The sequence below is a fragment of the Bufo bufo genome, chromosome 11, assembly GCF_905171765.1.
Source record: "Bufo bufo chromosome 11, aBufBuf1.1, whole genome shotgun sequence".
NCBI classification, from domain to species: Eukaryota; Metazoa; Chordata; class Amphibia; order Anura; family Bufonidae; genus Bufo; species Bufo bufo.
Window position 1 is genome coordinate 80,028,603 of NC_053399.1, and position 26,239 is coordinate 80,054,841.

Here is a 26,239-nt window from a genome sequence, read left to right on the forward strand (position 1 = left end):
ATTGTGATGGCACAGGCTCAGAAGCTGTGCCTGATTGATAACCGAAGGAGCATGGGATCAGAGAAACCTTTGATCCTGACTGTTTAACTCCTTAGAAGCAACCACATCATCCAAGCTGTTTGAAAGAGGTCAGCTCATCAGCACTTGCAGGCATCTGAGGACCTAACAAAGGCCCCTCAGGTGTGACGTAAGCATCTGCCTATTAGACCCTGCCAGGGACGTGACCTAATGGCTATTCTGTCACTGTAACACAGACAGGCAGCAATGTACTGTCCCTGGATGTGGGAAGAAAAATAAAAGGGATTGTCTGGCCTTGGATGCAACAACCCCTAAGGTCCTCCTCCATACCCTTGTCCACGGTCCAGCCACTGCTCCATTACCAGCCACTTCTCAGGACCAGGAAGTAGCTTAGACCGGTGATCGCTGTGGACAATCACAGGCCTCGGCAGTCACGGTGGCTTGGACGGTACACCACAACAGTGACATAGTGGTCAAGCTGCTGTGACTTTTGAGGTCTGTGTTTGGCTGCAGTGGTCAGGGGATCATGCCGTTTCCTGGTCCTGTGGGGACAAAAGCAGCCGGGAATGGAGCAGCGGCAGGACCGCAGACATGTGAGCTGTTTTTATGTTCAGAGGGACAGGAGAGGATCCCAAGCATTGTTGGCTCCAAGAACGGACAACCCATTTAAGTTGGATAAATATTAATAAAAAATAAAAATGAAAAACTCTTCCCAAAGAAAACAAATTATAGGAAAAAATATTAATCAAATTTCCAATAAAAAAATATATATTTTAAAAATATTTCCCTATAAAAACATGTTTGGTATCGTCACAATTGTACTGCCCCACAGAAAGTTGTTATTTTTATATCATGGTAAACAGTGAAAAAGAAAGCAGGAAAAAAAATGATTTATTCATTCCCCTTTCCCGCCAAACAAATATGGCTCTGTGCGTCTCACAGTACAGAACATACCTCAAATGGTGGCAATAAAAAAAAAAAAACAGGGGCCACGTAAACACCACACCTTTGTAGAAGAACCAGCCCCATGCCATGCAGAGCAACCTAGTGGTTTCCACAAAGGGCATTGGGACGCTCTTGGTCCACCTACCACAAATCAGTTCCATTTGAGCAGTGGATTCCATGTTATTCATGGATCATGGACATGTCCCCCTTTTTATTTTTTTTACAACCACCACTGGAGGTATTTTGCTTTGCTCTTTATTAGATAAGTGTCTCCTCAAGAACCTAGAACTAGGGATGAGCTAACTTGTGTTTCAATTCTGCGTACAAGGTTCGGGTTTGGATTATCTAAGAATCTCGTTATGGATTCCGCTACCACGGCCCATGGTCCATGGTAGTGCAATCCATAACAGGATTCTTAGATAACCCAAAGCCGAACCTTGTACGCCGACCTTGAAACACAAGTTCGCTCAACACTACCTAGAACCTGAAGCTTTCCATGTATAGAGGATACCAAGATGAAACTAGTATTTGTGGCTATTTGATTGGATGTCTTGGGTGTTGGGATCTTCTTGAATGAAGGGCTGGCAGAGAATTGGGTTTAATCTGCACCTTTGTCATCAACCTTGTATAAACAGATCCCTTTATAATCCAGTATCCATCTGATAATCATACACAAATTATGGAGTTACAGGTTTTAACACTGAGTCACTGAGTACTTGGAGATTATCTGATATTAATTGGCGCATACCTGGTTTGTGATACAATATCAGTCAGGGCACCTCCTTGTACATACTCCATCATAACCCACAGTTCTTCTCCCACCAGATAGCTCTTGTACATCTCCACAACGTTTGCATGCTGATAATCCCTCATGATAACAACCTACATAGCACACAAAGAACGGCCTTGTGTTAACAGAAACATAAAGGAAAAAGGCAAATGCACTGACGGATGATATACTGCTCTGAAAAGCTATACAAGTCAGTCAAACCATGACCGCATAGTACAATGGAGAAGGAGAAATGAGACATTCTATGAGTAATACACTGGAATGGAACAGTGTAAACTGTTATATCTAAAGGGTGAGTAATACTTTTTCTTCATTTCATACAGTTTCCTTTTCCTTAACATTTTTTTTTATCATTTTGGACAATTCCTTTAAAAGGGGAGCTTTCCCTTCTCCTGTCTGGGTTAGTAACTACTTCCATTCTCCATGTAGGGACAATTCTGGAGCATGTATTCTTAGGACTCTATGATATGCTGTTCCTTCCTTAAAGGAATTACTAGCAGTTAGCAATGAAGGTGTGTGTATAGGGGCTCTTTCACATGACCGCTATTATTTTCCATTCTCCTGCTCCATTATAGGTAAGTACTGGATTCAGCACATAGCCGTCAGGATCGGGGACCCATTCAAATCAATACAGAGTGCACGCGGCTGGTGCCCGTGCATTGCAGACGGCTATTTGCGGTCCTTAGCGTGGGCACTGAGCCAGTACGGTCATGTGCATGAGCCCTAATACATATTGAGGAAGATAGACAGACAGAGATTTTTTGACATGGGAGCTGATGGCACTCCGTGGCATCCATTAAAAGCATGTGTCTGAGCTTTCCGATGGGGAATCCCCCCAACAGAAACAAAATGGACACTGTAAAATATTGTGTGAAAAGAGCCTTATGGATATCAGGGGTTTTTTAAAATATTTTTAGTTATTTAAATAAATAAAAATTCCTAAAACCCAAGAGTTTTCGCACTGGCTAATTTGTCTAAAAAACATCAAGACTTCCTATATTGAGAGCAGCCACTATGGCCATAGACACAATAGACTGGTGGAGACCTCATTGACTTCTGAGGGAGAGTTTTCTAGGCATGCTCTGTGACCTGTGCAGAAGTCAGGCTATTGTTAATGATGGATCCTGTGCTATCTGTACAAAGGTGATAACTGTCATTGTAATCCTTCTGGTAATAATGTGATGTGAAAAGTGACCTCTACAGAACATCAAGTCTTGACATAATAGGCCTAGCGGCCCATGCGAAAACGGCGCAATGAGAGAAAAACAAATCGCCAAAAATTAGACATTCCCTTTAAAACACCAGTTTCCAGCAAGATGCAGACACAATGTTATACTGTATAAGGGAGGATGAGCAGGGGCAAAATACCTATAGATGCCTACTGAGACATTTATCATCCATGGGAGAGGGGTCTCAGTATTCTAAATAAGGCTTCCATATCATGCCATTCACGGTTACATGTGGTGCTCCATGCTAGCAAGAGCATATTGGTCATGCCCATTGTATTTAGATCAGGCGGGCTGCCAAGCACCATTTATGTACACCCCACTAAGTACTGACACCTTATTTTCCCGTAATATCCCTAAAAAAAAGAGTGCATCCTTCAAAAATGATAACTATTATTGATATTTTGGGCAAAATACACATGCTCACAACCCCTTTAAGAGGTCTCACTATCTTTCAGTTCCCTACACTAGAGATAGTGTAGGAACTTGCAAGAGACGGATGACCCATGGACATGGGTTGGGAGCTTCTTAAGGTTGACCAAAATATCAACTAATACCTCATATTCAACATTTTTGCATCTCTTCATATTGACAAACCTTTGACGTTGGATTTTATGGATGTGCAGTACTTACCTCATTGAACAGAAGTTCTCTCCTCTGTTGCTTTCTTAGGTCCATCATTTTTACTGCCACCTGGCGCCCACTCTGCTTTTCTCGAGCAATGCAAACAACTCCAGTTGATCCTTCCCCAATCTTCACATAATCCTCTAAAAGCAGACGTGGGTCTCCCTTATCTACCACCATTCGAAGTGCTGTCTTGAACTGTTCATGAGTTACCACCGCCGTGTCCTGATTACTCAGTGGAATTTTATTAAATGAGTCCTGAGATAAATGAAGGTTGGTGGAGCTGGTTTGAATGGGGCGGCTACGTGGTGAACCTGCAGGAGAAGGTCTGCATGGCCGGAGAGGAGATACTTGCTCTGATGGTATTCCTGAAACTACCCTTGTGAAACCTGGAGATAAATGGTCAGGTGGAAGAGAAACAGCTTTGGTCAAAACTCCTCTTGCAGTTAATGCAGGACGTTGATATTCCTCGGTCTGCGAAAAGAACAGAGAAACATTCCAGTAAATTACCATCATGACAAATTTTACCTACAATCCGACGGGGATTTGTCAGCATGATCAGACATATTAAAAGCCCTGAATGGACTGATGTGTTGGGTTCCATGAACATGATGGAAGTCTGTGGGTGCTTCAAGAGGCCATTCAAGTAAACAGGATTGGTCAGTTTTGTTCTTTTACTTCAAGCAATACTCCTCTCTTATTTACCTTATTTCAAAGGTCACTTGAAGATGTATAAACTGCTAGTGGTACTTGGTCAATAATCACACGACCAAGGTGGAGGACCTTTTATTTTTGGTTCTGCTGTAGGGTATATGGTGAGGCAAGGTCATATTAATACATGGTGACATCTTCCCTTGCTGCAATACAGACTGCTGCTCTGGCATGGTAACATTCATACAGAGTTTTCAGGAGGGCTAATGTGAGGAGACACAAAGAACCAACATCAGGTGTCATGGTGTGGGGTACCATTAACTACTATGCCTGTTCCAGTCTGGTATTTGCAAGGGGGGGTGACATTGACCAGCCTTTTGTATGTCCAGGACATTGTGGAACCAATCCTACTGCCTTTTTTAACTCACGATAAGTAGTGTCCCAATATGATAACGTCCGCCCAAACACTGCCTGCGCTATACAATTCCACATTCGAAACCAGTCAAATAATCGCGGACATGGAAAAGCAAACTGGCCAGTCGAAGCCTTTCCTCCTCTGCCTTCCAGGCTTCTATGGAACACCAAGGATGCAGCCAATAGTGAAATACCGTCACATGAATTGGAGGTAAAAACGAGCAGTGTTCAAAGGATCAATCATCCTGGAAGGGAGAGGAGGAAAGGCTTCGACTGGCCTGTTTGCTTTCCCATGTCCGCGATTATTTGACTGGTTTCGAATGTGGAATTTCTGCTAATCCTGAGTTTCTCCAACAAAAAGAAACTGCAGGACACCTCGACTACCAGATCTTTTCCCCCTTGAGAAAGTCTGGGACTGGAAGCGGAGACAGATCTCTCATGCACAGCAGCCAACAAACATCTTGGTTGAACTACAGGTTCGAAGTTGAAAGAGCTTGGCATGACATACCACAGGAGGACACCCAGCATCTGTATGACCATTACCATGCCAGAGTAGCCTGTATCACAGCACGTGGAGAGGACATCCAGTATTAATATAACCCTGCCTCAACATCTAACCTTCTGAAGTTGTGTGATCAAGCACCACAAGCAGTTTATACTTTGTCTATCTCAGCTCATTCACATTAAGTTTTTCAGTTGCTCATTTTTCATTTTCTGTTAAAGATAGATATATTTTGGCTTTGTACAACATTAAAGTGAAAAAAAAAGTAAAGGAGTACCTTGGAAAAGTATGGGACCCAAAGAGATTTGAGCGCTCAGATGACTCTCCGACCTTAAATAGCCTGTTAGGGTTAAGGCTTGTTCACAATTATCATTAGGAAAGGCCAGATTATGCAAATGTCAAAGCTTTATAAATACCCAGACTCCTCTTATCTTGTCCCAAAAAGCCTGCACAAATATGGCCTTCATGTAAGAGTCATCAGAAGGAAACCTCTCCTGCATCCTCACCACACAATTCAGTGTCAGAAGTTTGCAATAGAACATCTAAACAAGCCCGATGCATTTTAGAAACAAGTCCTGTGGACCAATGAGGTTACTATTTGGCCGCAATGAGCAAAGGTATGTTTGGATAAAAAAGGGCACAGAATGTCATGAAAAGAACACGTCTCCAACCATAAAGCATAAGGGTGGATCAATCATACTTTGGGGTTGTGTTGCAGCCAGTGGCACGGGGAACATTTCACAGGTAGAGGGAAGAATGGATTTAATGAAATTCCAGTAAATTCTGGAAGAAAACATAACACAACTGTAAAAAAAAGCTGAAAAAAGCTAAGAGGATGGCTTCTACAAATGGATAATTAATAATCCTAAACACACCTCAAAATCCACAATAGACTACCTCAAATGGCGCAAGCTGAAGGTTTTACCATGGCCCTCACAGTCCCCTGATCTGAACATCATTGAACATCTGTAGACCTCAAAAGAGCAGTGGATGCAAGCCGGCCCATGAATCTCACAGAACTGGAAGACTTTTGTAAGGAAGAATCGATGAGAATCCCTCAAACAAGAATTGAAAGACTCTTGGCTGATTACAAAAATCATTTACAAGCTGTGATACTTGCTAAAGAAAGTACTACTAGGTACTAACCGTGCAGGGTTCCCAAAGTTTTGCTTCAGGCCCTGTTTATTTTTTTGTTATTTTGAAAATGTAAAAGATGAAATAAAAAAATAGTTTTTACTTAAAATTCAAAGGGAACGTGTCATCGTTATGCCTTTTCATGATCATTTCATCTTAAACGTGCTTAACTGTTCACAGTAATTTTGACCAGGGGTGCCCAAACTTTTGCTTGCCACTGTATATATCATAGCCACATTCAATTGCTGAGATTTTAGGCTAGGTTCACGTGTTCCAGCAGACTGTTCCGGTAGAGGGACAGCCTTCAGGTGTTCATCGCATCAGGTCTGAGAGCCGATACCTCCACTGAACGAGGAGATAGAAGTCCTCACATCACACACACCTCTCCTGTAGATATGCCATAACTGTCCAGATGGGAATACCAGTCAACCAGTTTACTATATTAGAAACGTGTGCCCTTATCCTCTACCACATGAAATTCAGGTCTGGATAGGCCATTACTATAAATTATCCATGCATCATAACAAACCCATTCATAGGAATAACAGTTTAAAACATGTCCTCATAATGATATACCTAGTAATTAAGTTATTTTAAGAAATGGTGTAATTACTGAAAGGATTGATAATGAGTTATCTTACCATAATGGAATTTACATTAAAACTTATCTTTATTTGAAATCAAGGCTGAGAGATGACGGGCCAACTCAGGCAAAGCACTTTGTGTACTGGGTACGGCCTTGAGGTCTTATCTGCCTGCAGATGACCATGAAAAGAATTGTGCAAAGCAGATATAACCCATCTGTCAGAAAATGCTGAATCTAATTGCTTTGCAGCCGTGGTGCACGTCCTAACTTTTAGAACATCTTAAATATTTTTTTATTTTTTTAAAGATGGAGACTACCTGTCTGAACTGGAAAGATACCATAGACACCTGCTTTACTGCTCATACTGGAAAAACATAGAATTTCTTCCCCGAGGATAGGACGCACAGCTCAATAAATACAGTGCATACCTCTTTCAATCATCAGAGTGTCAACTCTTCTGACGTGTCAGTTTTAAGAAATAATCATATTCAATATGATATAAATTATGGAGCATAGTTTCATAGAGGTCTGCAATGTGCTGTTCCTCTGTTAATAAATAAACTGCGTGTTAGAAGTTGGGGATGTGTCCTTACAGGACTTGGTCCAGTCAGACCTGACAGTGTCAGACTGGGTAGGATTCTGAGGATGAGGATATCTTTGATGTAATGAATGTAGCCCAAGGGTTTTAAGAAGTCACTTTATAGTTTTGCCATAAAAGGGATGGTATGGCCCATGGTGGTTCCAGTACATTGTAGACCAGAACAGCATGGTTTAACCTGTTCTGGACCCCTCGTTGACATCCAATCATTACGCATTTAAAGGAATAATCTATTTTTGGGATATTTATGACCTATACTCAAGATAAGTCATCAATTTCAGATCGGTGGGGGTATGACTATTAGTGTTGAGCGAACTTGTGTTTTAAGTTCGGCGTCTAAAGTTCTGGTTATCGAAGAATTTCGTTATGGATTCCACTACCACGGACGATAACGGAATTTAGAATCCATAACGCGATTCTTCGATAACCCGAACCTGAACTTTAGACGCCGAACTTAAAACACAAGTTCACTGAACACTAATGACTATCAATCCCCTCGCCAATCAGCTGTTTACAGATTCATGGAGTGCTGCCTCCTCTTCAAACAGCTGCTCGGTAGGGGATCCTGGTGTTGGACCCCCGCCAATCAGATATTGATGACCTATCCCGACGATAGGTCATCAATATAAATGGCAGGACAACCCCTTTAACCATTACTGCCTTCTCCATCAATTTATACATGCAATGCCCCAGATTGCGTGTGTGCAATAGTTTATTATATCTTGTAATGTCATATTGTTTTATGTATCTGCCTTAAGCTTCAGAATGATAAACTATGGATGACATAAGGAATAGAATTTACCATTCTATTCCTCCCTTCCTGGTGGGAGTGGCCTAGTACCACTTTCTGCTAGAAGGGGGCGCTCTAGAGCCTGGAGTGAGGGAAAACCTTCCATTTGCTCCCTCTTCAAGGGCCTTGAAACTAAATACAGCTAATCTGTGAGGACCACTACTCCAGGGAGACGGCAGGGTCCCAGGCCACCAGAAGATCTGCAAGCTACAGCATACCAAGTCAGCAGAGTGATCAGAACTACAACTATACAGACTCCACTGCAGGTGAGGGGATAACACTTTAAGACACCCATGACCACAGTTCAGGACAGACACATACAAAAGTCTGCATTTCACAAATGAGCACCTAAAGCCACAAGTTCCAGCTTATTGTTGTTATCAAGGAAAATCAGGAGACAGGGAAAAGGACTACTCTAGAGTGCTATTGTCTGCCATCTTGTCTGCTACCATACCTCATCAGCTGGGGATAGAGACATTGCACCTTGTACAGACGACACCTGAATGTACTGTAATTTATCCTGTGCACTCAGTAAAGAAAAAATGTTTAATGTTCTTTTACGTCTATCTGATTCTTTCACATCACCTTTTCACTCGAGCAAACCTCAGGGTTCAATGGGACTACACCGTAACACAACCTCTTATCAGGGCCACTACCACTCCTATCCTCTGCAGCTCACTGCATACACCATGTTCTATATTTGATATCAAGAAGTGACAAAACTGCTGCCTGCTCCAGTCCTAGTGATCATGTAATTGCATGAGTTTCTGGATCTCAGCAGACCCAGATCAGCTCTGCATTGGGGCGGGAGAGACACCCTTCTATAGACAGCTGTTTTGGGGCTCTTGTCCTTCATCATTACAGTGCAGGGTACTGGTTGGCTATTTGAGAAGCTTTTTACATAGCTTCTCGGGGTTACAGTTCTCTTGCGCAGACCACCAGCTATGTCTTATAGGCAATTCTTCCTGTAAATAGGTATGTAAATTAGCTCTCCTTCAGAAGGGAAAAACACTGTCTCTGTAAAGCTATCTATAGGTTGCAACCCTGTAAATTATCTAACTCAGTAAAGATCCTTGAAGATTTTAGCATCACAACCTCTCCCATCAGGAGCTTTGTCAAAAGCTTCTCACCCGGGCAACCGGTATCCCATCCCGAGAACACACTGCTCTATCATATAGCCGTATTAGGGCTTATTCATGACATTTTTCTCTTTCTCTGTGTGGTGTCCGTTTTAAAAATGAACAGCATGTGGAGCTATACAAGTCAATGGGGCTATTTACAAAACCTTTTTTTTTTTTTTTGTGGATCTGAGACCTCAGTCCAAGAGACACTATTCTGACTCCATTCCCATTTTTTGCGGATCAGACTTGTCCATTCAAGGTATAGGAGTGACCTAAAATGCAATGCCTTAACTCAAGTGTGTCTCAGGCCGACCATGGATTTAACTGAACTCTCAGCATCATATGGCTTGTGACTCATCCACATACTATAGACATATTGTATGTCTGGAAACCGCATGCGTGACTGTCTTTACACTTAGTACCTTAGGGAAAAGTTTCCACCCGATAGTATCCACTTGTAGACAGATCAGTTTTATGTTTTACACACGTATGGATATGGATAATGTTCTAGAACCCACAAATAGTTGTCGGAATGTAAAAATCATAGACCCTGTCGGCTTTGGGGATTTAAAACTTTCGCATTTTCAGTCATGCATTAAGCTAAGGAAATCCTTAAAACATACTGAACACTGCATGACTAGTCTTCTTGTACTGTTGTGCATTCTTCTAAATCCACCACAAACCATAAAAAAGAAACCTGGGAAAACAGTCTTATATAAACAGCTTAGTTATACCGTTAAAGAAAACAATCCTACCTTTCTCTCCTGTGCTGGGACAGGCTGCTCTGAACATTTCTCTTTGCCCGAAGGCTGAAAACCACTCCTTAAAAGTCCCTGTTTTGTAAGACTCTCTGCAGATTTCGAGACAGGACCCTCTTCTAGCAGAGTCTCGTGAGAAAGCTGTCTTTTTGTAGCACGTGTATCTTGGTCAAAGCTGCAACCTCCATTAATGTTCTTGCGTAGGCCACCAGGAGATTTGGATTGACTCACACGATCCACTGTATCCTGAAAGTCTCCAGGATCCAAGGACTTTGCTTTACAAACAGAACCGTTGGGTTTGGATGGGCTGTCGTCTGTAGCCTTGTAGTCCGGCCACATGGTCTGCCTCCTGTTGGCTTTAGAGTTACCATTGCAGTTGATGTAGTTGGAATACTTGTCTGGTACATTTGGCTCTGGTACAACATATTGTCCATTGTTTGGTCTCTCCTCTCCAAGCACCCCCAAAGACTGAGCTCTCCTTCGTGTCAGGGGGCTTCTTCCCCGCAGTGTGTTAGAGCTGGTTACAGACAGTTTTTGAATGTCAAGCAATATCCCTGAGATGTATCCTTCCAATCCAATGGTGCTGCCACGAACAACGGTCTATGAAGGACAGAGACAAACCCATTATATTTAGACGATAATGAAGTTGGAGGGTTTAGCTGGTAAACCTACTTAAAGGGGTTGTCTGACTTCAGTAAAAAAGCATTTATCATGTAGACAAAGTGAATACAAGGCACTTACTAATGTATTGTGTTTGTCCATATTGCCTCCTTTGTTGGCGCCATAAATTTTTCCATCACATCAGACACTGCTCTTTTCCAGGGGGTTATGGCCTTCGCTGCAGCGCACATATTAGGTGGCCAGGACCAGAGCTGCTGTCCATGCGTGCCTATATGCACTCATACGGTTCCGGCCACCAGAGTGTGCAAGCACGACCACCACTGCTGAATGGGTGGTCGTAACCCCTGGAAATGAGCAGTGTATAATGTGATGGAAAAAGCCAGCAAAGGAGGCAATATGGACAATCACAATACATTAGTAAATGCCTTGTATTAACTTTGTCGACATGTTAAATGCCATTTGCAAAAGTGAGACAACCCCTTTAACTTTTTTTGTGACTAATTCAGCGAATATGTATAATGTATAAGCCTTATTCTTATATATTAAAGGGGACCTCTCACCACTCCTTGTCTGTATTTTGACTACTACAATTTTAAGATACATCTAATGGTTCTCATCCTTAAAGAGGAACTACCTGTTTTACTGACATGCCAGTTTAGGAAACTACTTGTATTCCCAATGAAATCATTCTGGAGCATCTTATAACACTACATTGTGCTGTAACTCTGTTATTCCTCTTGAAACTAGCTTTAAATGTCAGCAAGAGGAAACACACAGGAAGGTACGTGTAGATGAAGTTTTAAGGTCCTTTATTAGATACTACGTGTTACGGCACCTAACAGTTTGTCATTGGTGAAGGCACCAGTTCAGCTCTGTAACATGTAGTAGCTAATAAAGGACCTTAAAATTTAATTTTCACATACTTTCCTGTGTGCTTCTAACTGCACTAAAAGTGTCCTAGTACTGTATCTTAATTACAGCATTTTTGACATCTCGATCAGTTTTAAAAGGAGTCTGTAACAAGGAAATTCACTGATAAACAAGGTACAAGCCCTTGTAGGGCTAGCTCAGCTAATACTGTTCTCTTATCAATCAGTTGTTTCATTCTGGAAAAAAATACTTTAAATCCATATGCAAATGAGCAGTTAAGTGCACCGAGGGAGGGCCTAAGCTACTCTGTGCACCTTTGTTCCTCCTACTTCCTCTGCCAGCACTCCTTTACCTTTATGATTGACAGGGCCAGGAGACATGACTATGCAGGAACCTGGCCCAATCAAGAAGGAGAGGGAGGAGCTGGCAGAAGAAGCAGGAAGAGCAAGGGTGCACAGAGCGGCTTGGGCCCGCCCTCGGGGGACTTAACTGCTCATTTGCATATTGATTTAAAGAACATTTTCTAATAATGAAGCAACAGATTGATAAGAGCTGAGCTAGTCCTACAAGGCCCTGTTTTTTTTTGGCAGATTTTCCATTTTAATCAATTTTTTTCCGCTAACAAAGCAAAGAAAACTCAATATTTATTTCCCCGATTCTGTAGTTTACAGAAACGCCCCATATGTGGTCGTAAACTGCTGTACGGGCACACGGCAGGGAGCAGAAGGAAAGGAGCGCCATGTGGTTTTTGGAAGGCAGATTTCACTGGGATAATTTTAAGCTGCCATGTCACATTTGAAGACCTCCCTGATGCACCCCTAAAGTAGAAACTCCAAAAAAGTGACCCCATTTTGGAAACTACGGTATAAGGTGGCAGTTTTGTTGGTACAATTTTAGGGTACATATGATTTTTGGTTGCTCTATAATTACACTTTTTGTGAGGTAAGGTAACAAAGAATAGCTGTTCTGGCACCGCTTTTATTATTTACAATGTTCATCTGAAAGGTTAGATCATGTGGTATTTTTATAGAGCAGGTTGTTACGGACGCGACAATACCAAATATGACTACTTTTTTCGGTTGTTTGTTTCAGCTTTACATAATAAAGCATTTTTGAAAAAAAAAGATTTTTTTTGTGTCTCCATAGTCTGAAAGACATAGTTTTTTTTAATTTTTTGGGCGACTGTCTTATGTAGGGGCTTATTCTTTTCGGTATGAGATGATGGTTTGATTGGTACTATTTTAGGGTGCATATGGCTTTTTGATCGCTTTTTGTGATGTAAGGTGACCAAAAAATTGCTTTTTTAAGACCCTTTTTTTTATTTTTTATTATTATAATTTTTTTAACGGTGTTCACCTGAGAGGTTAGGTAATGTGATATTTTATACAGCAGGCTATTACGGACGCGGAGATACCTAATATGTATACTTTTTTTTATTTATTTAAGCTTTACACAATAACAGCATTTTTGAAACAAAAAAATCATGTTTTAGTGTCTCCATATTCTGAGAGCCATAGTTTTTTTTATTTTTTGGGAGATTGTCTGAGGTAGGGGCTCATTTTTTGTGGAATGAGGTGATGGCTTGATTGATACTATTTTGGGGGGTATACGCCTTTTTGATCGCTTGGTCTTGCACTTAGTGATGTAAGGTGACAAAGAAAATGGTTTATTTAGCACAGTTTTTATTTAATTTTTTTTACGGTGTTGACCTGAGGGGTTAGGTCATGTGTTATTTTTATATAGCAGGTCGTTACGGACGTGGCAGTACCTAATATGTATACTTTTTTAATTTATTTAAGTTTTACTCAATGATATCATTTTTGAAACGAAAAAAATAATTATGTTTTAGTGTCTCCATAGTCCGAGAGCCATAGTTTTTTTATTTTTTGGGCGATTGTCTTAGGTAGGATATCATTCTTGCGGGATGAGATGATGGTTTGATTGTCACTATTTTGGGGTGCATATGACTTTTTGATCGCTTGCTATTACACTTTTTGTGATGTAAAGTAACAAAAAATTGCTTTTTTGAGACCGTTTTTATTTATTTATTTTTACGGTGAGGTTTGATCATGTGAGGTTTAGTCATGTGATATTTTTATAGAGCCGGTCGATACGGAAGTGGCGATACCTAATATGTATACTTTTCTTTTTTCCCCCTATTTTTTACTTCATTTTGGGAAAAGGACACTTTTTTTTTTTTTTTTTTTAAGTCTTTATTTTTTTACTTTTTTTTTCACTTTATTTTTTGTCCCACTCTGGGACTTCAACTTTTTGGGGTCTGATCGCCTTTACAATGTATTACAATACTTCTGTATTGTAATGCATTGGCTGTAAGTGTATTAAACATTGTAATACACTTAGGCCCCTTTCACAAGGGCGAGTATTCCGCGCGGATGCGATGCGGGAGGTGAACGCATTGCACCCGCACTGAATCCTGACCCATTAATTTCTATGGGGCTGTGCACACGAGCGGTGATTTTTACGCATCACTTGTGCGTTGCGTGAAAATCGCAGCATGCTCTATATTCTGCGTTTTTCACGCAACGCATGCCCCATAGAAGTGAATGGGGCTGCGTGAAAATCGCAAGCAAGTGCGGATGCGGTGCGATTTTCAAGCATGGTTGCTAGGAGACGATCAGGATGGGGACCCGATCTTTATTATTTTCCCTTATAACATGGTTATAAGGGAAAATAATAGCATTCTGAATACAGAATGCTAAGTAAAATAGCGCTGGAGGGGTAAAAAATAAATAAATAAATATTTAAATCACCTTAATCCACTTGATCGCGCAGCCGGCATCTCTTCTGAATTCTTTCTTTGCTCTGTGCAGGAACAGGACCTGTGGTGACGTCACTCCAGTCATCATATGATCCATCACATGATCTTGTCACCACAGGTCCTGTTTCTGCACAGAGCAAAGAAAGAAGTCAGAAGAGATGCCGGCTGCGCGATCAAGTGGACTAAGGTGAGTTTAATTATTTTAAAAAAAAAAAATTAACCCCTCCAGTGCTATTTTACTTAGCATTCTGTATTCAGAATGCTATTATTTTCCCTTATTACCATGTTATAAGGGAAAATTATACAATCTACAGAACACCGATCCCAAGCCCGAACTTCTGTGAAGAAGGTCGGGTTTGGGTACCAAACATGCCGATTTTTCTCACGCGAGTGCAAAACGCATTACAATGTTTTGCACTCGCGCGGAAAAATCGTGCATGTTCCCGCAACGCACCCGCACCTTTTCCCGCAACGCCCGTCTGAAAGAGGCCTTACAGCCTGCTTGCCTGTGAGATCCAGGGCGCTGGATCTCACAGGCTCTCCTGGAAGGCAGCCACGATGCCTAAGGAAGGCATCTGGCTGCCTTCCCTGCCATCAGATCCCCTTCACAGCAGCGCGGGGACCCGATGGACATCCCGCACATGTCTGAAACCCGCACGTGCCGCGGTCAGCGCCGATTGCGGCCGTGCAGGGGTTAATGCACAGGCATCGGTGATTTCACCGATGTCGGCGCATACAGCAGGGGTCCGGCTATCAGTGACTGCCGGACGCCTGCCGCTGATCGGGCGGGCTCAGCTCCTGCACCCGCCTGATCACCATGACGTACATGTACTTCTCTGGTCCTTAAGTCACGTCCAGAGATGATGTACATGTACGTCATAGGTCCTTAAGGGGTTAAGACTGATTGAGACCATTAGCAGTATTTAAAAAATGCAGTAATCAAGATACAGTACTATGAAACATCTTTAAGACAACCATCCAACATGAATTGGGGTGGTCTGCACAAAGAGGTGGTCCTTTTGAGAGGTTTCACTACATGTGTAATAATAATGCTTGTAGTTTGACAGTCTAATTGGTAGCAGGGACTGTAATCACTACTAAAGCCCTGGTGGGAACGAAAACTGTAGAAAATCTGAATCTAAAAGCCCTTACATCCCCTTAGTAATCTACAGGATACTGACCACTTATTACAGGGTATATAGGTAGCAGGAAAGCCATAGGGAACTTCTCAGTACTCACTTTCATAGGTTTCAGCTGCATTGGAGTAATTCTGGAAGGGTCCACTACAGGTTTTGGACGCCGCAAAGTGTCCAGGACATTTTGCCATTGTGGAGGGAGGCCAATAAATCTTCCTTCCTTGGCATCAAATGAGGTATGCACGCGATGCTGAAAGTTCAGAGGAGCGGAGATCTCGGGTCGTTTCTTTTTCTTTTTGCGAAACATGACGTTAAACTGAAGGAGAAAAGAAATAATCTATTACATTAAAGAAATACAAACACCATCAGGAAGTACCATCACCACCGACAACAAGCATTATGAAGCAAGTTCCAGGGTTACAAATTGGACATAGTCCTAGAGCTGAAATTGTATACGGCCCTGGTTCATATGACCTAACCACCAGACCAAGGGCTACAAAATGACTGTAAGCAGAGCAAGTTCAGAGGTTGCAGTCATGAAGCCTGAGGGGATCCCTCTGTCCCCTATTAAAAGGAGTTGTCCCATTACAACAACTTAAAGGGATTGTCTCATCCCATTTTCGCCTATTTTCAGAGCTCTTTTAGAAATGAATGGAGAGCACGACTCACATGGGCTGTGCTCTCTCCTTCCGTTGGGGGCCCTGTCCTAGAGATAGGTGCGAGTCTTAGAGTTGAGACCCACATCTGTCTGACATTGATGGCATATTCCAGCAATATGCCACCAATGTCTCCGATTGGTGGGGGGGTCTGTGAGCCGCTACCCCGGCTGATCACAAGAATGGGAGGCCATTCTCCCCGTTTGAATTAAGTGGTGGTCACGCATGCAGTCTACTGCTTCATTCATCTCTGTGGAGCCGTCAGTGATAGCTGAGTGCTTGTTATTTTCAGCAGTCCCTTCATCAGAAAAAATGGAGAAGTTGTGTCCTACAGAATAAGGTCCATTTACACGGCCCGACTGAGCCGGCGACTATCAGGAACAGGAAATTCATTACTGATCACTGACTGCTCATCAGAGGTGGCTTTACGTGAGGCCATCATCTTCTATGCATGGAGACCCGTGATCACTACTACAATTGCTCGTCCCCTACAGATTTGTGGTTTCTGGGCAGCAGATCACTGTTTACACAGGACAATCAGAAGCCACCAGAAATTATGGCTTTGGGGTCCGCATCAACAATGTTTTCACTTGATGAACAAGTGTTTGATTGCGTTTATGGAGTTAACAGAAGCACCTTTTACACAGGGCAATTATAGGGAATAAGTGTCCCAATAATTGTTCCTAACGTGACATCACTAATGTGATGTCCATGGGCAGCTTGAGAATTGGTCTGCAAAAGAAGACAATTCAAATCTAAAAGCAGAAAAAAATAAGTCAATACTCAAAATATATCAGTCCTGGAGGAGTCACGATAGATGAGGTACTTCCAAAATAGCAGTGAGAGATCTTCAGGGTTGACGGTAGCCCTTCAGACAGACACAGCTAAATGCTCAGGGAAGAGTCCTGTAAACCAGTCTTACAGCCCTTTCCCACAGATCACACCATTGTTGAGGTAATGATATAATGTCTTTTGTTTTCAAGGGAAAACCTCTCCTCCAGAAAATTGCCGTTTTCGTAATAGTAGAATTAATTGCTCAAATTTCATCTGTCAAGCAATGATCATGTATTACATGACTGCCTAATCCACCCAAATAGTAGATGCTGCAGGCAAAAAAAAAGGACAGAAGTGGCCTGGTGAGTCAAGCATATGATTATGTCATGAGTTTAAGGCCTCATGCACACAACTGTATTAGTATTTCAATTCACAAACCATGGATCCATATAATATGGGTTCCCTTCCATGTGCATTTTGTATTTTTCGGACTCCCATCCCGGGCCGGACTGGGCCAGACTAGCACAATACCTGGTTGTCCAATGCACGGCCTTGCAGATTCTTGACTATTTTCCTTCTCTCCAGAGCACTTTTTATGATAAAGTAGCTTCCTTAGCTGTATAAGTTTCAGAGATGAAGGTTCTCTGAGCTGGGCCTAGCATTGAGGAGCTTGCATTGAGGAGCTAGATTCTCCACTGCCTACTGACCAACCAAGAGGCAAACTCAGGTTCATCTCCTGGCAACCTGAAGATGGCCCAAGGTGTTAACCCTTAATTGTCCATACAATGCCATTAGGTACACAACTATAGCAAACCACAAAACATCAATTAACCTTTTGCAATGACCCTATTCTGGGGTACTGCATATGCCATTAGCACTGGAGCTGGGGGGAGGGGGCGCATAAACATATTTCACATTCACCACAGCGCAAGTGGATCTGTCTGTTTTAAAATGCCAGGGCTGAATTTCAGTTCCAGTTCCAGTTCCAGTAGCCCTGCTCCACACAATAGAAAGGACAATTGTCATTCCGCAATATGTTCTGGTGCTGCATACACATAGTGTTAATGTGAAAAACATGGAGCTAGAATACTATACACAGCCTCACATGACTGGACATCAATGCATCGTGCATCGGTGAGCAAGGCTGTCTCCTTGTTCTGTTATTTTACTCATTTATTTTACTCGCTTATATAGCGCTGACATATTCCCCAGCGCTTTACAGACATTAGCATCACGCTGTCCCCAATGGGGATCACAATCTAAGTTCCCTATAAGTATGTCTTTGGAGTGTGGGAGTACTTGGAGGAAACCGGTGGAGAACATACAAACTCCATGCAGATGTTGTCCTTGGTCAGATTCGAACCTAGGACCCCGGCACCTCAAGGCACCAGTGCTAACCACTGAGCCACCGTGCTGCCCATTGTTCTGCCATATGAGACCTTATCACACATCTATCTTAATACCATTAGCGAAGCGATTCTATGCAAACTGAATTTGTCATGAATTTCCCCCAAAAATAAAATTTTGGCAAATCTGAAAGTTTTCTGATTCGTCCCTTACGAATCGTTCAAAATAGCGTCCCCCATTTTACAGATCAGAAGACCAAATAGAGCTAAAGTGTGTTTTTCAACCATTAGCACCTGCTACCATCTGTTTACCTATAGCTATTTCCTGTACCCTGACCTAGTTCTGTCTGCCCTGGCCATACCTCTATTTCCTTGTTTTGCATATACTCTGTCTGCCTGTCCAGAGCCTGGTTCAGCCCACATCCCTGTATAGGGGTTAAAGGGTGAAAATTAGGGGACTGCCAGGATAACGCCCTCAGGACTAGTCTAAAGTCAAACCGGTTAGTTGGCACACCGGTTCCACAACCATTGTCCGTAACAAAGTCATAATGTAGAGATACCCCTACCGTAGAAGCATTGTTCATGATGGCACCATACAGCCCTTGAGAGCGGAGAAAACCTTACGTATAGTTTTACTGCTCCAGTATTACAGGACAAGCACTGATTGATGATGAATGTTGATTAGCGCTCGTTTGCATCAGCCTATTACCCACGCCAACACAAAGTGAATCCTGATGAAGGATGCAAATCAGCTTGTTTATCGGCTGATCAGTGGCACAACTATGTGGGTTAATTATTCCTATAAACCCTCGTTCCCTATAATTAGCCCAAAAATTGTCCAGTCTAATAGGTCCTTTAGACAGTGTCTATCCCTGCGCCACATTTGTCATCCAGCCTGAGCCACTGTGATAAATTGGGTGCAGGTCTAGACAGCCTGTCCAACGGTAGCCACACACATTCAATAGCTGTTCGGCTGACCACTCTCTCTCTCAACTTCTTCCTAGCTCCCCTATACACATACGCGTTGGGCTCGGCCGAACATGTATGTGCATTCAGTGCGGAGAGGGGAGAAAGATACTGCCAGACACTTCTGGTGGTGACATATCTTACTGGGGAACATACGGACTGGGCAAAAATATTCACCTTGGGAGTCGGGAGCTCCCCATACACATTAGACTGTCGCTGAACTCCCCTTTCTTGGTGGGTTCAGTGACAATACACTAATGTGTATGAGGGCTTTTAGTTGACACCATCTACAGGCTTAGTAAATCTGCCCCAATGTATTCAAAAGATTAATTATCTCTTTTCCCAAAGGTCCATCAAGACAAATTTTCTTCAGCCTCTAGTATTTGTACTTAATCTATACAAAGCCATCAGTATTTTCATATTGACTTTCCCACCATATACTACAACCCATAGGGAGTTTGCTCTTGAATCAATATTATCCGATGAAGCAGGATTTTACATAAAAGCTCACAGAGCTAATAATGGAAAAACCCTTTCCTTATATCGTATCAATAGCCATCCTGAGTATTAGGATGTATGACCCAAAATGTCACAGTAGGAGGACGCACTGTTTCCTTGACCCCTATCAATAAATATTGGTAGCTTAGGGACTGGAGTATGAGGCGGCTGAATGAAAGGTGGTGGCACTACTGACGGAGCAAGTGGCTGGCACTGTTAATATTTGAGTTTGACTTATTCAAGTGTTACTTCAATTTTCGAAAAATGTACTGCCCTCCTAAGATGGCTCTTAGACCCCAGCCTCCTCTTCAGGTCAAATTTGTGGGTGTCTCACAGAGACACTGTAGAAGAAATACTGCAGAAATACTGTGTTCCTCTTATTGCATTTTCTATCCAGTATTTTATGTTTTATAACTATTATTGGAGATGAAGAGATTTTAAAAAATGTACATTGTGTCTGCAGGAAGAGAAAGGTGGGCTACCAACTTCTAGAAGGTGAAGACACTAAACTAACTTATTTTGTAGTGCCTTCAACCACCTTTAAATATGTGACCCTAAAGCTGGGGCTACAGGACGATCTTGGCCAAGACACCCGCCATGCTACCAAGGATCACTGTGTAGCAGTGCAGCCATAGAAATAAATGGGGTCACAACGCCACTCACAAGCTGAAGCCTCCAGAGATTCACAAAAAAATCCAACCCTGCTGGATTTTTTTGCAATTCTGGAGTTGCATCAACTTGCAAGTCAAGATCGCCATGTAGCCTCGACCTAATAAGCCACAAGACATCAAACTATTTTGTAATCGCAGTCTGAAAACATCTACATGCATAAGGTCAGCCGCATGATAAAGCTATCGAGTGCTTGACAGCTTAGAAGGTCCAGGCTCCCTCAGAGCCAACAGTTATCTCTCCTGACTTCACCATACACCCTGGGCTCGGCTGAGCATGTATGTGCTTTCAATGAGGAGAAAGGAGAAAGACGCTCTAAGGTTTATCAGTTTTATAATGAGACTTACCGTAAAAGGTTTTTTCTGAGACTTTCATTCTGATGACCTATCCTCTGGATAGAGTCTTCATGGGCATTGCTGGACCTCCACCAATCAGATAGTGATGACCTATCCAGAGGAAGTCTCATAAAACCCCTTTAAATCGCTTCAGGTGCTAATAGTGATCATGATCTATGGAATATGTGATAAATGTGTCATTCCAGCAGTAGGACACCCACTAATTATAAGCACAGAGGTCACATTACCTTTTAATGGCCTGGAACACATGTGGGTGCTCTCCATTCCTCTCTGGGAGATCTTACTGGTATGTGATCGATGTTTCTTGTGGGAAATCCTGACTACAGTCTAAACAGATAGGTGATGACACCAGATACCCTCCCCCCTCAAGCACTCAACACAATGGACTTCGGCCTAAAGATCAAGTTACCATCAGTTTTTTCTAAAATATCTAAAATTACATTTATAGCTTTGAAGAACTTCTTTGCAGACAATGACGTAGACAAGATAAAGAAATCATCCTGTTAGCAATCCAGATGCTGCAATGCTCAGGACTGTATGGCGAGCCGCCATTAAGACAAGTGACAACAAATTCTGTCATTACCATGTAACCCTGCGTGGAAAAAAAGGACATGTCCTAGAGCGCTCAGTTACATACAGAACATTTCTCTTCATGAACCCTTTATCAGGGCGAGAAGTGCGAATTCTAAAGAACAGATAGATATCACTTTGTAACCTCATATATGGCCAATATTAGCTATTAAAACATAACACGTGGCTCCCATTTAAATGACCCGATTTGACGTATGACCAGCGAATTCATATATGCCTTGTTAATATGTGACAGTCCATTCACAACCATTGTGTACATAAAGTACTAGAGCTATATGATGAGACCATGTTCACACGGCAAAACACGCCGTGTATTTCCGCACGTAAAATGCCCATCTTACGCTCTGTAATATACCTCAAAAGCTATATAATTCAGCGTCCCATTGTTTTCAATGAGAAATACTCTCCAAAGTTTGCATTTTTTACAGACTCTATACAGGGGAGTAGCTATAGAGGGTGCTAAGGTACCAATCAAACCCGCTGCCTGAGGGGGCCCAAATGCACCTCTGACACACAAGAAGACCAATGGGGGCTCCATTTCAGATTTTGCATTGGGGCCCAAGAGCTTCAAGTTAAAGGCGCTCTTCGTCTGAAGAGGCGGCACATTTTATAATGACTGTGCTTGGTTTTGCAACTCAGACCGATTAACTTCAATGGAACTGAGATACATCTAGGCCACGTGACTGGTGGATGTGACGTCATTGGACTAGGAAGAGGCCCCAGTGCTTACCGGAGCTTTTTCAAACAGCTGATCGGCATGGATACCAGGAATTAGACCCCTACCAATCAGATATTGATGCCGATATAAGGACAGGTCATCAACATCAAAGTCTAGGACAAACCCTTTAAGGCCCTTTTACATAGAGCAATGATCAGTCTAATTGTTGTTCTTAAGAACTCGTTCCTGATACCAATGCCCAGTGTAAACATGTCCGATAATCAAACAGCAAATGACCAAACACTTGACATTACGATCATCATTTGTGATCAGTACATCATCCTGTGTAATCAGGAATGTGATGCCAACAACAATAAACTATAATGGAATTGTAATGAAAGAATAATGAAAATGAATGATCGCATTAGCTATTATTTGGTCACTGGAGCTAGATGAGCGCCAATCAACATGCTATATCGTCCATTCCAGATAATTGCATCTCGTAAAGGTGCTGCCAGTCACACGATTAACGAGCATATGTTCTTCAGGTACTGTCAGCATTTTCAGAAATATTTGAGGCATGCAGTGGATGAGCAATCTAGGTCCAACCGAGTGGAATATTGGTCTTATCAAACGTTGGACTCCGTGGTGGCATCTGGAGCAGTTAAAGGTGATATATTTCTAAACATATTGCTCCTTTCTGCTCGAATTCTTGAAGGACTTTCCCCTGGGTATCCACAAAAGGTGGGAAAAAGATGTTGGTAGCTTGTCGGATGCTCAGTGAGAAGATATCCTAGGGTTAGCTCATTCCCATACAGAGGGAAGGATTGCTGCTTATGAATGCATTGGAAGGAGGGGGCAATCATGGGGTGCAAACAGTTTGTTCCCAATCACTCCATGTGTTTTGACCCATGTCAATGGTCCCCAACACCTCCGACTATAAAGCCAATGCTAATCACAACAATCTACACAATTTCCGACCTTATCTATAGGAAAATGACCTCTACTTATATATACAGTCAGGTCTATAAATATTGGGACATGGACACAATTCTAACATTTTTGGCTCTATACACCACCACAATGGATTTGAAATGAAACAAACAAGATGTGCTTTACCTGCAGACTGTCAGCTTTAATTTGAGGGTATTTACATCCAAATCAGGTGACCGGTGCAGGAATTACAACAGTTTGCATATGTGCCTCCCACTTGTTAAGGGACCAAAAGTAATGGGACAGAATAATAATCATAAATCTAACTTTCACTTTTTAATACTTGGTTGGAAATCCTTTGCAGTCAATTACAGCCTGAAGTCTGGAACGCATAGACATCACCAGACGCTGGTTTTCATCCCTGGTGATGCTCTGCCAGGCCTCTACTGCAACTGTCTTCAGTTCCTGCTTGTTCTTGGGGCATTTTCCCTTCAGTTTTGTCTTCAGCAAGTGAAATGCATGCTTAATCGGATTCAGGTCAGGTGATTGACTTGGCCATTGCATAACATTCCACTTCTTTCCCTTAAAAAACTCTTTGGTTGCTTTTGCAGTATGCTTTGGGTCATTGTCCATCTGCACTGTGAAGCGCCGTCCAATGAGTTCTGAAGCATTTGGCTGAATATGAGCAGATAATATTGCCCGAAACACTTCAGAATTCACCCTGCTGCTTTTGTCAGCAGTCACATCATCAATAAATACAGGAGAACCAGTTCCATTGGCAGCCGTACATGCCCACGTCATGACACTATGACAGAGGTCATAGACCTTGCTACAAATACATCATTCCGGGATCAGGGATATAAAGAATCCGCCTTTACAGAAATATTTAGATTTGGACAAGACTTATCTGACCTCTAATGGGAATTCTGTTGCACAGAAGATACATACAGTAGAAGTTCAGCATTTACCACAGTGCATTGCCATGGAAACTGAAAATTTCAAGGGGAAAGAGACTTTTCTTATCTGAAATGCTGACCTTGTAAAGTCTTTATTCACACGGCTGTATTACAGCTCTGTGTGGGAGCCATATACTTAGTGGCAAAAATGGGACCAGATCCTTTACAGTATTTTACTATAGACTTTAAAGTAATATATGGCTGCTGCACTTTTTTAATTAAAGGGGGTTATCCCATGATTAATGTAAAAAAATGTCATCCTATAGTAGATGACAATCTCCTAACAAAGCTAGAACCAGCCCTGTACCTCACATGGATCCAGAGATCTCCCCATTCATTGCTCAAATGTCCTTCATGCTGCAGCTTTTTTCCAATCACAGCTCAGGGGGGTGTCCTTTCTGCATCAGTTCTCTTCATATTACTGCTCAGGAGGCAGTCGTTTCTGCCAGGGGCGGTCTAGTAACAATACCTTAGTGCAACACAAAATACTGCCCTATGACCATACTGCCCTATGAGGACAGTGATACAGTTGAATTCAGGAGGACACATGGCCACTGGCCAGGTATATAAATACCTGATGACCCCACCATTAATTAATGCTGAGTGCATCAGATTGTTATGTACCTGGCCAGCGGCTGTTGTGAGGAGGACTCAGGTGGCTTCAGGCCCACCAAGAAATTTCCCTTCAGATCTTGTCTGGAGCACTATATAGATAGACTTTTGCACTTACCTGCTATTCACGTGAAAGCGGGCTTCTAGTCATACTATAATAACCAAGCCAAAGTACTCACAGTAACACGTGATTTGTAATAGTCATCTCCTTGACCGTAATCTCTGTGATGCGCAGATAACACAAATGAAATTGGAGAACAAATAAAGCTCATCAAGAAAGGCTTGATATACTACATAAACCAAAGCGGAGCATACAATTGCTGTATGCACATTAGATGGTCACCTCCAACCCGCTTGAAATTGGTGGATCCAGTCAACAATTATACAATGTGTAGGGTCAACTTTATACATTCATAGAGATATTAATAGTTATGGAGACTATGACATTGTTCTACAGGAAGCCTTTGCAAGGCCCCCTGGAGGGTCGCAATTTTTTATCATTTGCTGTCAACAGAAGTGCTGATCGCTATAAAGCAGTGGTTCTCAAGGCGTGGTACAACCACAGCCCTGAGGGGTCTGTGCTGACACTAGAACTGAAGAAAAAACAGCTCATCTACGGCTCACCCTAGCCTTCAGCAAGTTTCCTTACTGGCTGTTAGGGAACTTCAGCACATGAGCCTTTAAGGGACGGCAGGCTTAACAGGTAAGTCTACCCTCCCTCTTTTAACCCTCAGGGACAATTTTTTATTATGAATGCATTGTACTAATTTCGAGCTAAAATAATTTTTTATCAAAAAATTTCAGCAATTTTTATCATAAATGGTTAACTCCTTGCCTAGCTGTGAGCACCTTACTGCCACTGGATGTATATCTCTCATCTTTGATAAACACTTATTTAAGCCATATTCTTACCAGACAAATAAGACATGAACTATAATGAGTGTTTATGAAGTCAGGAGATCAGAGATAACAGTATGAACACAGAGCCTAGTACTAGAGAATCTCATGGCTGTACAGAGAAAGGGGCTGAAAGTTTTTAATAAAAACCACTTGAAAAAATGATTTTTAGCTCAAAATGAGTAAAATACAATAATAAAACAATAAATTGCGTCTCAGTGCTACTGTCTCTAGCAGCCATCCTTGCCCCACTCAGCTCGCTGCCCAGGTCAGTGTTGTTGTCATTATGCTCCTCTATCCCCACTGCTGGGCCCCAACTCAGAGAAACTCTGTACACCAGCCCTCAACTTCAACAGTCATATTAATTTTGCCTGCACCTCCTACTATGGAGTGCTAGCAAAGTTAAAAGTCATTTGGAGAGAATTATTACTATTGACTTGTGAGAGCACTATTACTGTGGGGACACCCTGGCATAGTTTCAGCTTAGCACTATTACTGTCACTATTACTATTTGCTGGGCGCAATTATTTCTGGGGGCACTGTGAGGCAAGTACCAACTGTGTGGTACTAGTATTTTTAGGCAACCTACCTGTTTCTTCAGAATAGTATTGGGGGTGTCAGGATGGGGTGTACAGAAGGTGGGGATGATGATTGAAAAGTAGAAACCTAAAATGTCTGTGTGACAAACTCTGTAGAGACAAGAGATGGCTGAAAGAAATCATCATGGTGGTCTGGTCCGAATGGAGAAGATGAGGAAAAAGAAT

The 26,239-nt window shown here is 42.2% G+C and overlaps 1 protein-coding gene across 1 annotated transcript in view; it reads right to left on the minus strand.

Moving 5' to 3' along the window:
• The window catches only part of LOC120981778 (serine/threonine-protein kinase PAK 6-like), a 44,627-nt gene that overhangs the window by 12,158 nt on the left and 6,230 nt on the right, over window positions 1-26,239 (minus strand). The window contains exons 2-5 of the mRNA XM_040411482.1: window positions 15,667-15,879; window positions 10,155-10,757; window positions 3,613-4,077; window positions 1,712-1,845 (exon numbers count right to left, since the gene is read on the minus strand). Coding sequence (XP_040267416.1) covers window positions 1,712-1,845; window positions 3,613-4,077; window positions 10,155-10,757; window positions 15,667-15,870 — 1,406 coding nt within the window. The 5' untranslated portion in view covers window positions 15,871-15,879. The remainder of the gene's footprint in view (window positions 1-1,711; window positions 1,846-3,612; window positions 4,078-10,154; window positions 10,758-15,666; window positions 15,880-26,239) is intronic.